This window comes from Melospiza georgiana, chromosome 3, assembly GCF_028018845.1.
Source record: "Melospiza georgiana isolate bMelGeo1 chromosome 3, bMelGeo1.pri, whole genome shotgun sequence".
Taxonomy (NCBI): Eukaryota; Metazoa; Chordata; class Aves; order Passeriformes; family Passerellidae; genus Melospiza; species Melospiza georgiana.
This window is the reverse complement of record NC_080432.1, coordinates 78,236,269-78,251,068: the sequence shown is the minus strand read 5'-3', so window position 1 is coordinate 78,251,068 and position 14,800 is coordinate 78,236,269. Positions and strand designations below refer to the sequence as shown.

At 41.9% G+C, this 14,800-nt stretch overlaps 1 protein-coding gene across 1 annotated transcript in view; it reads left to right on the top strand.

The window, feature by feature from the left end:
• DCBLD1 (discoidin, CUB and LCCL domain containing 1) overlaps positions 1-14,800 on the top strand; it is a 46,107-nt gene that overhangs the window by 4,219 nt on the left and 27,088 nt on the right. The window contains exon 2 of the mRNA XM_058021351.1: positions 11,216-11,428. Coding sequence (XP_057877334.1) covers positions 11,216-11,428 — 213 coding nt within the window. The remainder of the gene's footprint in view (positions 1-11,215; positions 11,429-14,800) is intronic.

The window sequence follows — 14,800 nt, the reverse complement described above, 5'->3', positions numbered from 1 at the left end:
CTCATCAACATATGGGTTTGCACCATCTGCTAAGAATAAAACAAGCCAGACAAAATCAAAATAAAATCCTTCTGACTGGGTTCAGTGGAATGGTGTTGGATCCCAACTAACTGCAATAAAAAGTATTAATAGCAATGCATAAGAATGAGCGCACAACTTCCCCAAAAGGTTTAATTAGTGTTAGAACTGGGAGTGGGAAACTTCAAACTGGGACAAGCCAATAGTGATGCTTAAATAAAAAAAGGATAGTGGTTTGACTAGTTTTAAGAGTATACAGATACCTTCATTTTTTCTTTCAGAAGAAATTACAAATTATCTAATTAAACTGATTTTGGCCTGTGAAAATTGTGTGAGTGCTAAAGCCACAATTTTGAGGTTGGCTGTATGCTCATACATAGAGAGAGGCTGCCAGTAGTTTTGGTTAGGATTGTTGATGCTGTGTAATTAGGCCTGGGAGCTGAGTTCTTTGAGGAGAGGAAGCATTTTGGTCTTTCATTGCCTCTCTCCCTGTCTCTTCTTTTGACAGAGCCAGGACTTGCCTCTCAGCAGTTTCCTTCCAAGACATGAAGGCTTAGTTTGGTGGTGATGGTACTTTCTCATCCTCTTTGAGCGAGGTTTCCAGTCCCACTGGGACCATATTTGTGATTTCTGTTTCCCTGATGGGATGGGGCTGCTGTCTGATAGCAGCTCCATTCTGCTCCCCCACACAGGCACAAAGAAGGATGAGGGCACCCGAGCTGTGCAGCATTTGCCCATCTCCAAAGAGCTTCAGTGAAGGTGTTTTCCAGCCAACCATAACAGGGACAGGAGAATAAATGGGGAAAGCAGAGCAGGACAAGGCTAGAAACCCAGTCCCCAGGCCTCCTACAGGACCAGGGTGTTCATTTTTATATTTAGTATCATGCATTTCAGCCTGAGCTGCATCTGTAATTACGTTAGTGTTCATCAGGCATTTAGTTAAGCTCTAAAACATTGTTTCTTCCTTCAGTTGCTGCAGAAACCTCATATCCATCACAGTTTTATTCCATGATGTTTGAGTTTCTGGCATTTCCACCACAAATTGTTCAACAATATTGGATTTCAGTCCAATGCTTTGACATTAAAGTTGAAGTCATGTTGATGTCATCTTCCAGATGTTCCTGTCCACTGAATAAAAATTTTGTTTGTTTGTTTTATTTCAAATTACAAAAACACATGGGGAATTCTGGATGTGATCCCTCATGCTATACAAAGGCCTGTGTGTGTCCTGTCAGAAATCAAACAAAACTTTTCTTCATGGAGTAGCAGCAGAGACTTCAAAAAGCTGGAAACATAGGTGGATTTCTTCACCCACCCGAACAGAATGGCTTTGTTACGTGCCTGAGCCTTGTTGTTGCAGCTGCACTAACTGTGAAGAAAGGAGATGTGTGGCTTCTGCCTGAAATTCACTCGTGTTTTGCTCTGGTGCCACACCAGTTCTGTGTTGGTATGTTGTTTTGATCTTAATAGTCAGCAATGCCTCACTTGTAAAATGAACTCATAACAACAACAACAACAAAAGTCCACACTTTGTCCTCCGGGTCTGCAAAAATCTATTTTAACTTGTAAAATAAATTCAGTTATCCTGTGGGTCTCCCTCTGCTGGGATGTTTGAGCAGCGAGGTTCGTGGCTCACATTTGAGCTGCTGCCTTCCCTGTTGTGTCAGCTTCCTCCCAAAGGCAGGGCTTTGTATTAGCCCATGTTTCTTATGTCAGCATGCTGCAGGGGAATTGAAGTTCAAATTCCTCTGAGCTACTGAAGGCTTTTTGAGCAGTCATGTTAACATTTTCAAACCAAGGAATTGGCACTTACTGATCTAGGATTTTAGCACAGACAGAAGAGACATGTTTAGTTTAAACTCATGGTCTTGCTAATGCTTGTGCTTTAAAAATTAAGCCACTGGTTTTTTAGATGAAACTTAGTTGCTGTGTTTTGTAGGTGGAAAGCAAACTAAAACTGTATCAAACTAAGCAGTTACACCGAGACATTCACTCTTGGGTTGAGTGAAAAGCTGTTCAGATCTTTCTACGTATCTTGTTTCAAAAGTCGAGAATGTGATTGTTTAATACTGCTGCTAATCAAAAAATCTGCTCACAATGGAATTATGGAGTTTCAGTATAAGTGGTGAACACAGGGCAAAAACTATACTCTGCTCTTTTCCACATCTATAAGTAAATACCTTTTATGCAGTCTCATTGATGTGTCACAGAAAGCACAAAAATGATGCTGTGGGTCACATGTGGTACCACAACCAACACTGTAGTACTTAAGTAATGATGTAGCTGCTTTCCTTTCTTTATTTTTTTTTCTTTTTAAATTTAAAACATCTTTTACAGCAACTATATGTAACCACAATGAATTGGGAAGATCACAAAAGCTTATGGAGCTTCTGCATGTACCATTTTGTTTAGTACCTTGAGGATGAATATCAAACAGGTTGGTTGTGGGACTATACTGATAAAAGGCATTTCTTGCTTTCAGTGCATCAGGCCAGAGTAGTTCTTTGATTGTTTCTTCATCTTAGTTCAGTAAAATTTTGCTTCTGTTTCTCCCAGAGTCACAAAAAACCATTTGTTGTTAGTTAGCAGTAACCATGGAGGAAATAGTTTCTTAGACATTGGGTTCACTGAGTCAAAAGACATGAATTTTTTTTTTGTGCTGGTAAAAGACAATTATTGTTTCCATCACAAACCAGTTTGTTTTCTCTTGAGATACTTGTTGATTTACCCCTTGGGGAAAATGGGGTGTTTGTATAATTCACTTTGAGAAAAGTAGCATCCTTTCTCTGGTCCTTTCTTATTAACAAATGACATATTCCACCTGGGTGTACAGGCATAAGAGGTGGATGTGTGATTTTTCAAGTAAGTCAGGACGAGTTTGATTTCCAGAAAAAAAAGACCATCCTCCATCATTGATAACTGTCTGTCTTGCTCAACATGTATCACACTAACAAGGTAATTGCATATTAAAATGAGGGGAGTGTGTGGTTTCATTCTATCATGTTCAGCCATTTCCTCTTGCCCAAATTAAAACTGTTTTGAAATCTTGCCTTCCCACCTGCTACTGTAACTGGAACAGCTCTGCTTCAGCCTCTCCTTACCCTGGTGTCTCTGAATTTCCTGTCCCTGTGGGTTTGTCAGTCCTTAGCACTGCTGTGAATATTCCTATTCCTGTGCAACCCAATATTCGAGTCTGGCCTTGAGCTTGCAGCATATGTTTCCCACACAGTCCAAATTTGGTGCAATATACTGTAAGTTAATCTCCAGTAAAGCATAGCGCAGAGAAAAACCTGGGAAGAAAACAGATGGAGAAAGTAGAGCAAACAATTTGCATACATGTGATATGACTCTTAGTTAAGATTAGCATTTCCTACTTTGCCTGAAAAGCCCTTAATAAAAATCCAAAATTCCAGCTTCATGTTTGCCTCAAGTCAGCAGAACTGGAGGAGATGCCCTGATGGCAAAATGTCCCCCCAACCTAGGGACAGCCCAGCACAGGGTGGAAGGAACTCCATCTCCCGCTCCAGCCCTTTGTTGTTCGCACATTTCTGGGATGCTGTGGGCAGAGGGGCAGGGAAGAAACTGCAGCCTGTGGGATATTTGCTCCTCATAGCCTTCATAGCTCTGAACCATCACCAGGGTCCTGAGTTACTCTGCATGAGTGGCTGATGGAGAACCGTGGCCATCCATTTATTTATAGTCCTTCACAATTCTTTCTGAACATGCAGCTACAAGAAGTGCTTGGCAGTGGACTCGGTGCCTTCTCTGCACTTAAGGTGTGTAATATGGACGTGTATCTCATAGTAATCATTTCTTTATTTAGAAAACAAAAAATCAGTTTCCCTTTTGCAAAAATGGAACTCTAAGATTCCTCTGAAATTTCCATACATGTGTAGCTCCATTCTCCTATCTGTTCACACCTGAACAACAATAAGATGTTGAGGTGGTCAGTCACAGCAATATGCCACCTTCATAAAAGGAAAGCATTGAAAAATACTTAAATGAAGCCATGCAATAAATAAATAAATTACAAATCTCTTTTGTTTCAGCAGTTAAAAAGGCATAGAAGTTTTCTCACACCCACAAGCTCAAGAGTGCTGTATTTAGAGTGCTAAAAAGCAAATTCCAGCACTGAAGCTCGCTTCTCTGGCGGGCTACATTTGGGTATAGTGCCTAAGTCCTGGAAGCAGTGACTAAAACATGCTTATTTTTGACATGTACTCTGGTACTGTCTGTCTTTCACAGATTGCAGTGGAACCAGATCGTGATTCACATTTGTGTTAGTGTAAGAAAGACTTTACTACTTGTTCAGGTTTCAAACCTGCATGCTGAGTGTAAAGTTCTGGCTCGGTGGATGTGTCTTCATGTTGATAGAAGAAGTTGCTTATAAGGAGATATCTGCTTTCTTTTGACCTTTTAGCAGCTAAGTAAATAAAGTCTCGGATCTTGGTATGTATTTGTCTTTGAGAACTTCTGCAAAGGTGAGAGGTTGCTGGGGTAGTAAAGGCAACCCAGGTCAGTTGTAGCAATTCCTGCAAAGTCACTGCCATGTAGCTGAAAGCATTTCCCTGGCGACTCCCAGATGGCTGTGCTGCAATGGCTAAAAAACTCAAACTTTGAAAAATGGTCATATGGATGTAAGCTACATTGCTAGATAAGAGTTCAAAAGGGTTGTCAGGGTTTGTTTTTTTCTTTACCTGATGATGGCAATCCAACTGGTTACCAAAATAACTTTTCATAGTTTGAGGCAGAGCATCTTGTGAGGCTGGCTGCAGGGGACATCCTGAGCAAAGCCAGTTCCCAGCTGAGCCTGAATGGCTGTGGGGGTGACTGGGCACGTGGTGGGAATCTGTGATTTATGGAACCACAGCAGAACCAATTGGAGGTCATTTGCTTCTTTCTCATTTCTGCTTTAAGAGGGACATTACAGTAAATAATGTCTGTGAAGAGGAGGGAAAAACATGCTGTGGTTTGTTTGGCCTCCTTCTCCTTTTGCATCCCTTTGAAGTTGGTAAGTAAATAATTTGGGCAATAAAATCAGCACTCCACAGTGTTCCTTTGTTTCTTCTGCTGCTCTACCTTCCCTTCCTGCTCTTAGCCCTCCTGCCAGCCACCACTTGGTTAGCTTGGGCAGCAAAATAAGTGTCCTCAGGAGCTGCTGCAGCACAGAGGATAAAATGTTTCTTGACTTCTTAATGAAGTTAAATTAAAATGCAACTCAAAGAAAATATTTATGTGCTATTTGTTTTTCCTTTTGCAGTAGGGCATACTGTGATGTGGGAGACTTTTTCCCTTAAAAATATATTAATACTAATTTGAAGGCCATGGAGGATGACAATCACTTTGGGGTTTTTTTCATTATAGACTTGCCTTAATTTTTGGTGGCTTCTTTCATTATTTGAAAATAGTTTTTTCTGCATCCACAAAATAATGTAAAGAACATAAAGTTGGACTTCCAAAAACATCCTCCTGTGGATTTATATACTTTTGAAGCAGGGCTCAGCCAGTTGCTTGGCTGGTGTAAATGGCATCTGCCCTGAATCCAGGGGTTTGTGAAGTTCCCAAATGTGTGGCCATTTCTCCCTCTACCTTCCCTGTGGTGTCAGTGGCTCTGAGCCCAGCACTGCTGGGAAGGAGGACTTGGGGTTATCACCTGCCCAACAATGCATCAGGGCTGTGGTGTTGCCCTTTGTTTGAGGGCCAACGGGAAAAGTACTCACTGTCAGGGAAAGCACAAAGCTCTGACATCTCACCATTCTCTGTGGAAGTGAAGGGTTTAGGTCCTGCTTTTGTGGAGGTGTCTCTTCTGTTGTAATGGCACAGTAAAGAGCTGATGCTCTTGACCCGGGTTTGGCAGTGTAGAGGTTAGAGATGAAGCACTTAACTCTGCATTTTACTCCACCTCAGAAAGCAGTGAAGATGTGAACCCATTTATGTTTGCAGCATGCATGGTTCTGTTAGTAATGAAGGTTAGAGTTGCTGTATGAAAACCAAAGTGTTTTCAGACCACTGCAGTGGATTTGGATGGCATCTGGCAAGAAAACTTGGATTTTTTTTCTCTTTTCTCCTATCCCACGTGAGCAGAGAGGGCACAGGTTTGACTGGAAGGAGTTGATTTCCTTCTTGGATACTTATCTGTTCTTATGCATAACTCAAATCTCATTTCAAGATGCAAAACTCCTTGACTCATTATTGTAGCTTTTAATAAGCTGAAGTTATTACTTCAGTGAAAGCAATGTGGAAGATGGGAGAAATCTCTTTTCTCCTTGTGGGGCTTCTCATCAGAGCTTTCAGAGCCATAGTTTTGACTCCATGGCATTCTGCCCCCTTTGACTGTGCCCATTTGCTGCAGTGGCTCTTCAGAAAATGCTGAATTTTTTGGGCTGGATTCAGAGTTTAGGTATTCAAACGCAGTTTTCTGCTCTCCTCTCAAACGAAGGCGTGGAAAAGGGAGAAGGACAGGCCATGAGCTCCCAACAGCTCTGTTCCCTGTCCTCCATGTGGAGTAGAGGAACCTGCCTTCTCCCAAGCACCACCATGAAGGTGACCTTCAAAGGATGTCAAACTGGGCGAGAGGAGGGTGGAAGGGAAATAAAGTTGCTTTGGGGGTCTTCATTCCAGTGGAAAGAGTGGGCAGCCAAGGGACACCAGGCAGCAGCAATCTGTAACCAGGGAGAGCAAGTGGGAAAAGCTGGGGCCCCGCGGGGCTCCTGCGATGGAATGGGGAGCAGCAGGCTGGGTGCGTGATCACGCCTAGGTATAACATGTATTTAGCGCTGGAGTGAGGCCAAGGCTGCTATGAGTTGCTGCATGAGGGTGAATCAGAGGGATGAAAAAGGCAGCTGTTTGCTGCCAGGATATTGTAGCAGTGCTTTTGAAAATGCTTTGATATCATACACTGTAACTGTTTTGTAGTTGGCCGAATCAACGTGTTTCTGAAAGGTGCAGCACATGGAAACTTCGTAGAGCACTTATTTGAAAAACTGCAGCCTTTTGCCTGTCACAGAAGGGAATGTGCTGAGTGGTTGCATGAAGGCACTGTGTGCATCCACACGTGTGTGCAGCCAAGGGGTGGAAAAGCCCAGGGAGCAGGGGAGTGAGAGACCATGGCTCAGATTGTGTGCTGGGCCTAGGAAGGGATGGAAGGAGGGGGTCAGTCCAGTCAGGTGGTTTTGGGTGACAGGAGGGTACCTGAAGGAACCCAGTACCTGTTAGGGGCTGTGTCCCAGGCAGCTCACAGACTGGTGCCAGAGTTTGTTTGTGGGCATTGATTTCATCACCTCTGTCCTTCCTGGGCGGGTTGGATGCTGGAGGGGCCCTCCTGCCTGTGGGCCAGCAGCCATGGTCAGACCCACCCCAGACACAGATGCTTCTTCACCTTGTCCCACATGCATCCATTACATGTGTGTCTGAGCCTGGGGATACCTGCCAGCCCCTTGGTGTCTCCTCTTGCCCTCTCCACAGCCACATGTGCTGGTGTCATCTGGTGGGGTCACAGGTTTGGGGTTACAGACAGGCCCTGCTCTTGGCGAGCACCCTGTGAGAGAGGGCAAGGTGTGAGTGGCGTGCCTGCTGCTGTGGCAGAAGGTGCCAGCTGTGGCTCTTCCTTCTTGGGGAGTTGTTGGAGTTGTTTCCATCATCTGCCGTGGGAGATTATTTTTATCTCTGGTAAACAGCCTTAATTCCAGTGCTGTGTGATCTCTGGTATAACCTGCAGCTAGGCCAGCAGGTGGTCGCCCACGGCTCAGAGATCATGATCTTGGTCTGGATTCAAGTGCCGATGGGAACCTGTTCTACAAAGCATGTTTGATGTGTTTTCAATAACCCCTGGTGCTGGGGAGAGATTTTATTAAATCTGAGTAGGTTTACATTCTCTGGTTTTTTAGTACCTTGTGTCAAATGTGTTGCTTTGCTTCTGTCCAGTGAGAAGTGATGAAACCTGGATGTCTGAGGCAAGGCTGACAGATTCTTGCCAAATGGGGTGATAGAAAACAGTTCTCAGAAGTAATGATAAGTGAAAATTTAGTGTCAGCAAGAAAGTCTGTGTCAAACTGACTGGTTAAATAAACATATTTCCATCCAGAAGAGCTGTGCCTATAGAAGAGAGTGTGACATCAGGTGTTTAAGCCATAGTTTTCATAAGGACAAGGAGTTGTGTTTTCAGCTCTCTGTATTTTAAGTTTGGCCGACATATTTCTACTGAAAATCAAAATTTCCTGTGGAAAATAATAAGAGCAAAACTAATGGCAGTATTTTTCACATTTTACATTTGATAATGTGATTAGGGATATGCTTGAATTCCTTACAACTTGCCTCCTTTTCTGAGCCCTTGTTATATAGTGATGTTATATTTGCGAGTTTTTAACTAATATTTAGTCATTAATTCATTCTTTGACTTGTCAGATCCTGAGCTTTATTCTACCTTCCCTCTGTACCTTCTGACTCCTTCTGTTGGGTGTGTTTTCCAGCAAATTTCAGTGTACCAGAGCAAAGACAAATCTTAATCTTGCTGAGAAACTCAGAATTCAGAGCTGCAGTCAGCTTTCTCTGTAAGAAACAATAGTTACTAGGACTTGGTCTGACTTTTTGGACATTACTTTGGTTCTTGTGGCAAACAAGCTTATATCATTACCTTTTGCTTCCTGGCAGGCAGGCAGAACTGAGGCAGCAAGGGATGTTATAGGTGCAGGCTGATAGGCTGATGCTGAGCCTTCCTCTTCTGAGCTTTGGAGTGTTTGGATGGCCATGCTCCCCACCAGTGAAAAGTCAGAAAATAGCATCGATGCTTTCTTAGCTCAAAAGATGTTGTGGTGTTAATGCTCTCTCTCAAAGACAGATTTAACAAAAAAAAAAAAAAAAAAAGAGTTTCCCTGGGAACAAGACCTTGTATAACCTCAACAGAGGAGGATGGCAAGCTGAGGTCTCTCATGTATGGCTTTGCCTGTAGACTTTCTGCAGAAATACACAGCTCTGTGACCTGGACAGTTGTCAGGGTCTTGGCATGATAGCAAGGTCTTTGCAGTTTTTTGAGCAGCATTTTGCACCACAGTAGATCCTTGGCATTGTACAAAGGTGACAGAGGCCAGAACATAGCCCAGTAAGATGAAGTCTGTGACTTTCCATTTTAAGGAGTTCATCCCCATGTGATTCCGTAACTTTACCGCTGTTTTTCCCTTTCTTCCCTACTAAGGATATGTTGCAAACAAAGCTCAATATTGTAGTTTCTTTATTCCAGCTAAAATAAGTTCTCACAGTTAGAAACATGCTGTTTAAATTAAAGGCCATGGGCAGTTCTTTTTATACTGTACAGCAGTTGGCTACACAGGCATCAAGGTTGTCCTGTGTCCTGCTGGAAGTGGTCTGGTTTTACACTGCCTAGACCTTTGTGGACCCCTCTCTCTTCAGAAAGCTGACAGCTCATCTACCATATTGTTCTTTATATCTTCAGTCATGTTGCCAAAAGTTTCCGTTAAAAGGTGTTTTGCTCATGAAGCCAGCTTTCCTTTCATCTTGATTTTTTTCCTAGGCATCCTAAAGTCAACAGTGCTTGGTTAAAAACCCTGAACAGCAGATGCTTTTCAAAGCATGTGAAAAAGGAGATCTGAAAAAAAACATATTGAATATGTTTTATGGTGATATGATTTTGGATCTATATCTCCTATTCACCTCTATTTCCAGCATGAACCTATGACAAAAATAAATACTAGGCAACAAAGCTAGTAGTAATGCCAAAGCTTCAAAATAAATGTGATTGCTTGTGAAAGAGCAGTTGAGTGAGTTGGATGAAATGGCAGTGTAATTATATGGTAGCAAGTCAAAGTTTGATAGCTTGGAGCTTATCTTAGCACAGCATGCCACTTCCCCCCCCTTCTTGGTATGGCAACACTTCTTTTTCAACACTTCATTCCTAGGTTTTCCTTTTTAAAAAATCCTATCAAACCTTAAGTTTGTTGTTTCTAATGATTTTGGAAGGAAATTCAGATAGTAATTAAAATGGCACAGACCAAAACCATTTAACGAAAATATCCCCAAAAGGAAAATTTTGAGTACTTAATGTGAACATTATGAATTCCCATCTCCTGCAGGATTCTTTATTTTGTTAACACTTCTTGGATTAGCTTCAGTTTTGCCAAGATAAAGGATAACAGAATGCAAGACTCCTATGGAATGTGTGCCTATGCCCTAAATGACCTGAAACTGAGGACTGCCTGTATGTGTGTGTATATGACACTAGTCCACTGCCACAAATATTTCCATTATTTGGAAGATTGGGCAGAACAAAATAGCTTAAGCTTTAGAATACAAATTTTAAGTTACTAGTATGCTTTTAAATAGTTCAGTAAAAATTGCTTCCTTTAGTAGTCAAGGCCTCTTATCTGATACCTGCTTCCTTCCCCCTCTATGGATGCTTCCTGTTTTCCATGTCAGTCCACACATCCCCCTATGTATTTCCATGTGCCTTTTCCTGTTGTCCTCTGATCAGCTGCAGCTGCTCCTCAGATGCCTCTCCACCAAGGAAAGGTTCCAGAGCTGAGCTGGCTCCTTACATTGCCATGAAGGCACACTTTGAGGAAAGAGGCAGCAGCTCGTGCTTTTCTGGGAATGCTGCTGCAAAGTAGCCTGTGTACCACTGACAGTGCACGCCCCACTTTGGAAGCCCCTCTTGTGCCTTCACCCTGTGCTGTTAGTACTTTGCAAGTGGCACAAGAAAAACAGCAGGAAAATAAGATGTGTCAGGTGTGTGATAGCAGGCAGTTAAGTCATGTCTCTGCTTTCATGTGTGACTCAGTTGCCCTCTCTGAGATGGCTATTGCTGTGGAAATAAAATGCTGACTCATAACTGGGAGAAAATTACTTAAGGAAAGATCCTGCTCTTTACATGTGGAATTGCATCTTCAGGGATTTATTAGGGTTTGGCTACAAAGCAGAAAGCCAGAGAGACACCGTCTGTATCTTACTGTCAAATACCCCCCAGTTCATGGGGGTTTCCAACCCTTCTTTCTACTGCTTTACAAGAGAAATGTGACTAAATTTATTTCAGCTACCTATGTTCCAACAACAGCAGAAGTGAGGTGGAGTATTACAAAATACTTATTTAAAAGAGAAAAGTGCATGAGACATGATTATGTAGGCAGTATTTTCTTACATTTTTTTTTTAAATTGAGGAATACATTACTGTTTCTCTTCCTTTCTGCAGGGGATGGATGTGGGCACACAGTGATGTATCAGGACAGTGGGACACTGGCATCCAAGAACTATCCTGGGACATACCCAAACTACACTCTTTGTGAGAAGAAAATCCAAGTGCCTCCAGGAAAACGCCTGATCTTGAAAATCGGAGACCTGGATATTGAATCACAGAAATGCGAGTCCAGCTACCTTACCATCCAGAGCTCTTCAACACTGCATGGTATGTGAGAGACAAGGCCATGGTCAGTGAATGAACTGGTGAAAGTAAGAGTAAAAAGCATCTTAGCAAAATGCAAGAAACGTCAGCCTTTGTGCTCTCCTCCTCCTTTCTGTATTCAGGTGTTTCATTCTCTGTGTGGGAAGCCACTGTCCCACCATGTGTGGTTCTGCCAAGGCTGAGGGTGCTGCTGTGCTGTGCTCTGCTGCAGAGGGGCTGCTGGGGCACAGCACTCCTGATGGCTCTGCCTTCACACCTGCACAGCTGGACCATCACAGTGTTAGTATAGCAAGTCTGTAGATCTGTATCATCCCTGCTGTTGTGCAGGGGAAGAGCTTCCTCACAAACTAGACAAAGATGAGAAATTGGAGTCAGTGATCCTGTGTGTCTCTATTCCTAGGCAGCCCATGGCTCAGAGAAGAGATAACCTTTACTATTGCTAGCTGTCAGCCACCTTACTAATGTACAGGCTTTAATACTTGCAGATATTAAATGCATACAGCCAGACTGTGCTCTTGTAAGAGATTTGCACAGGAAGATAAGCAAATAATCTGCTACAGCTGTGCACGTAAAACAGTCATAATGGCAACAGAATTCTCCCCAGGGAGAACATGAGGCCTTCCTCAAAATGGTTTTCCCAACCAGTTGTCACAGAAACTTTTGATCTGCACTTTCTAGAAGAGTCAAACTGATTTTCAAGTCGTGCACCCTTTTTCAGAAATCCAGTTTAAATTCAAAGCTGCAAGGAGTTATGCAATGTAGGAATAAACTCATGAATTGACAGTTCATAAAATTTTGCCTGCTGGGAGTGGGCTGTGTAGCCCTTCAGTCAGCTGAGGCTAAATGTACTGTCCTGGGCGTAACAAGCAGAATGGATTCAAGGGAAAAATGTGATGAAGAAATGAGCTGCACAGAGCCTCTGCAGGTTTTCTACCTCACTGCTTGGCTCAGAAAAGTATGTGGTTCTCCAAAGATGAGATCTCATAGGATATCTTAGTAGTAAGGAGGGTTGATTGCCTTTCACTTATCAGTATGATGGGCTTATCACTCATCTGGTAAGAGAAGATCAAGTGAGGTATTAAAGGCTTGCTCACAAAGGAAGGTAAAGGTAATTATTGTTCTCATGGGGGAGGTATTACATTTTGAAGCAACCTTCAGTAAGAGTGGGCAGTGACATGCTGATATCTGAGCCTGCACAGAGCTTGATTTGAGGCATAAGGAGCATCTCTGTTCATGTCTGCTGGAATTCTTTAGTGTTATTTATTTCTTCAGTGAGAAGGGGTGAAGCACTGGAACAGGTTGCCCAGAGAAGCTGTGGAGCTCCATCCCTGGAAGTGTTCAAGGCCAGGTTGGATGGGGACCTGACCAACCTAATCTAGTGGAAGGTCCCTGCCCATGCCAGGGAGGGTTGGAATTAGATGCTCTTTAAGATCCCTTACAACCCAAGCCATAGTTTTATAGTTTTGTGATCTGTTTTCTAACTAAGTAATGAGTTGTGTTCACCTGAAGCAGTCTGTCTGTACTTGGCAGTAAGAAATAGGTGGTTATTATTGCATTAGCATATCTCTGAATAATTTTTATTGATATTCTCTTGACATTTTTAATCTAAATCTTCTCGGAAACAGGGATAAATCAACATATTGTTTTTTGAAGTGAAAAATGAAGCTTGGATGTTGATTGAAATTCTGGCTCCTTACAGATCAGCCTGAAGGCATCTTCACATCATTTATACTGCAGTTATTCAGCCTATAAGCCCAGAATGGCTGTGTATTATGCAACCAAGTCCACATAATTAATTTTTTTAAAGTATTCCCACACCCATTTTTAGATCTGATTAGTAACGTCTGATGCATGTGGACTGTAATTTGCATTCTCAGTAGTGAACTGCACAATTAGCAGATTTTGGTCATATCTGATTAAACCAGTTTTACAGTTTAGGCAGACTTACCATCTGTAATGGTTTTTGTGGTCTGCAGCTCACTGTAGACTTTCCCACCAGCATACCTACAGAGTGTCTGTTATATGTTCAGGCAAACCCATGCAGAATGGATGTGGAAATAGTTCTATAGGCATACATTCATTATGTTGCTTATGTTTTAAAAGACACGTGAATTCTTAGATGAGATTAGAGCTTCTCTAAGTCATTTTTTCCAACAGTCTTGCTATAGCTTTGGGTTTCAATATGCATTTGTTCAAGGGAAAGAAGCCCTGTGAATAAGCACTGCTACATCCATTCAGTCTGTTAAGTGTCCTTTTAGACAGCTGTTTCTGAACTCAGATCTCCTCTTTGCAACCCTTCTCTCTTCATGAACATCTACAGGCAGGTCAACATCCTCCCTCTGGCTGAGGAGATACTGACCTTAGACATCAAAATTCTTTCTTGGGATGATGGAGTCCTGAAAATATTTTGCAAGGGCTGAAAACATCTGAGCAATTAAAAACTAATCTTGGTGTGTTTTCTGTATTTGACCTGGGTTTAAAAAGGAAAACCTAAAAAGTAAAGTATGAAAGATGACAACGGGAATGCTGCTCATGTTTCAAATTAGTCTGAGCAGCCTTTGCTCTTTATTTGGGAGGTTTGCAATTACAAGACAATGAGGTCCAAAGGGAAATATGTTTTAAATATCATGCTGATTTCTTCAGCTCTACAGAAAACAACAGCATGAATGTCAGTATGAATAAAAACATCTGTTGAGGAGTATATCTAAAGCTTGGAAAATTGGTCAGAGGCAAAATACTAGATTATGTGTACAAATATAAAATTAGTGTGAAGAAGGCTCCAGATGATAAAGTATTGTTTTCCTTTCAGATTTCTTCCAGTCTTTACATATAACTGTGATTCATTCATCATTATAACCATCTGCAGGGATTCTTGCAATACAGCAAGGAGTAACTCAATTTATCTTTGGGGTATTTATGTTCCATGCAGCAAAGGGAATCTGTTAAATACAAATGAAAGGATTAATTGATTTATGTTAGCAGGAATATTGATGCTACTTCAGTAAGGTGGTGACTACAGATTAGAGCACCTACCTGCAGATTTTATAGACGTTCTGGACATTCCTTGAATTTTGCAGATGGATAGAAGAGTATGATTCATTCCTAGAAAAGCATGCAGTTGTTCTGTGTGCTGATCTACTGAAGCCTTTCTCAGTCTCAACTCAAACACAAATGTGACACTACAGTTCTTCTCACCTTTGGTACTTCTCAGCTTTGATGGACTTGTGAAAGCAGCTATTGAATTTATATTTCTCCAATATTGCAATTAAAAGATGATAGTTAAATAATTTTAATGAAGCTCTGAAACTGGAGTCATACAGGGTCTTGACAGTATTTCTCTGAGTTAATACTCTGCAAATTATTTTCTTTAGTGTT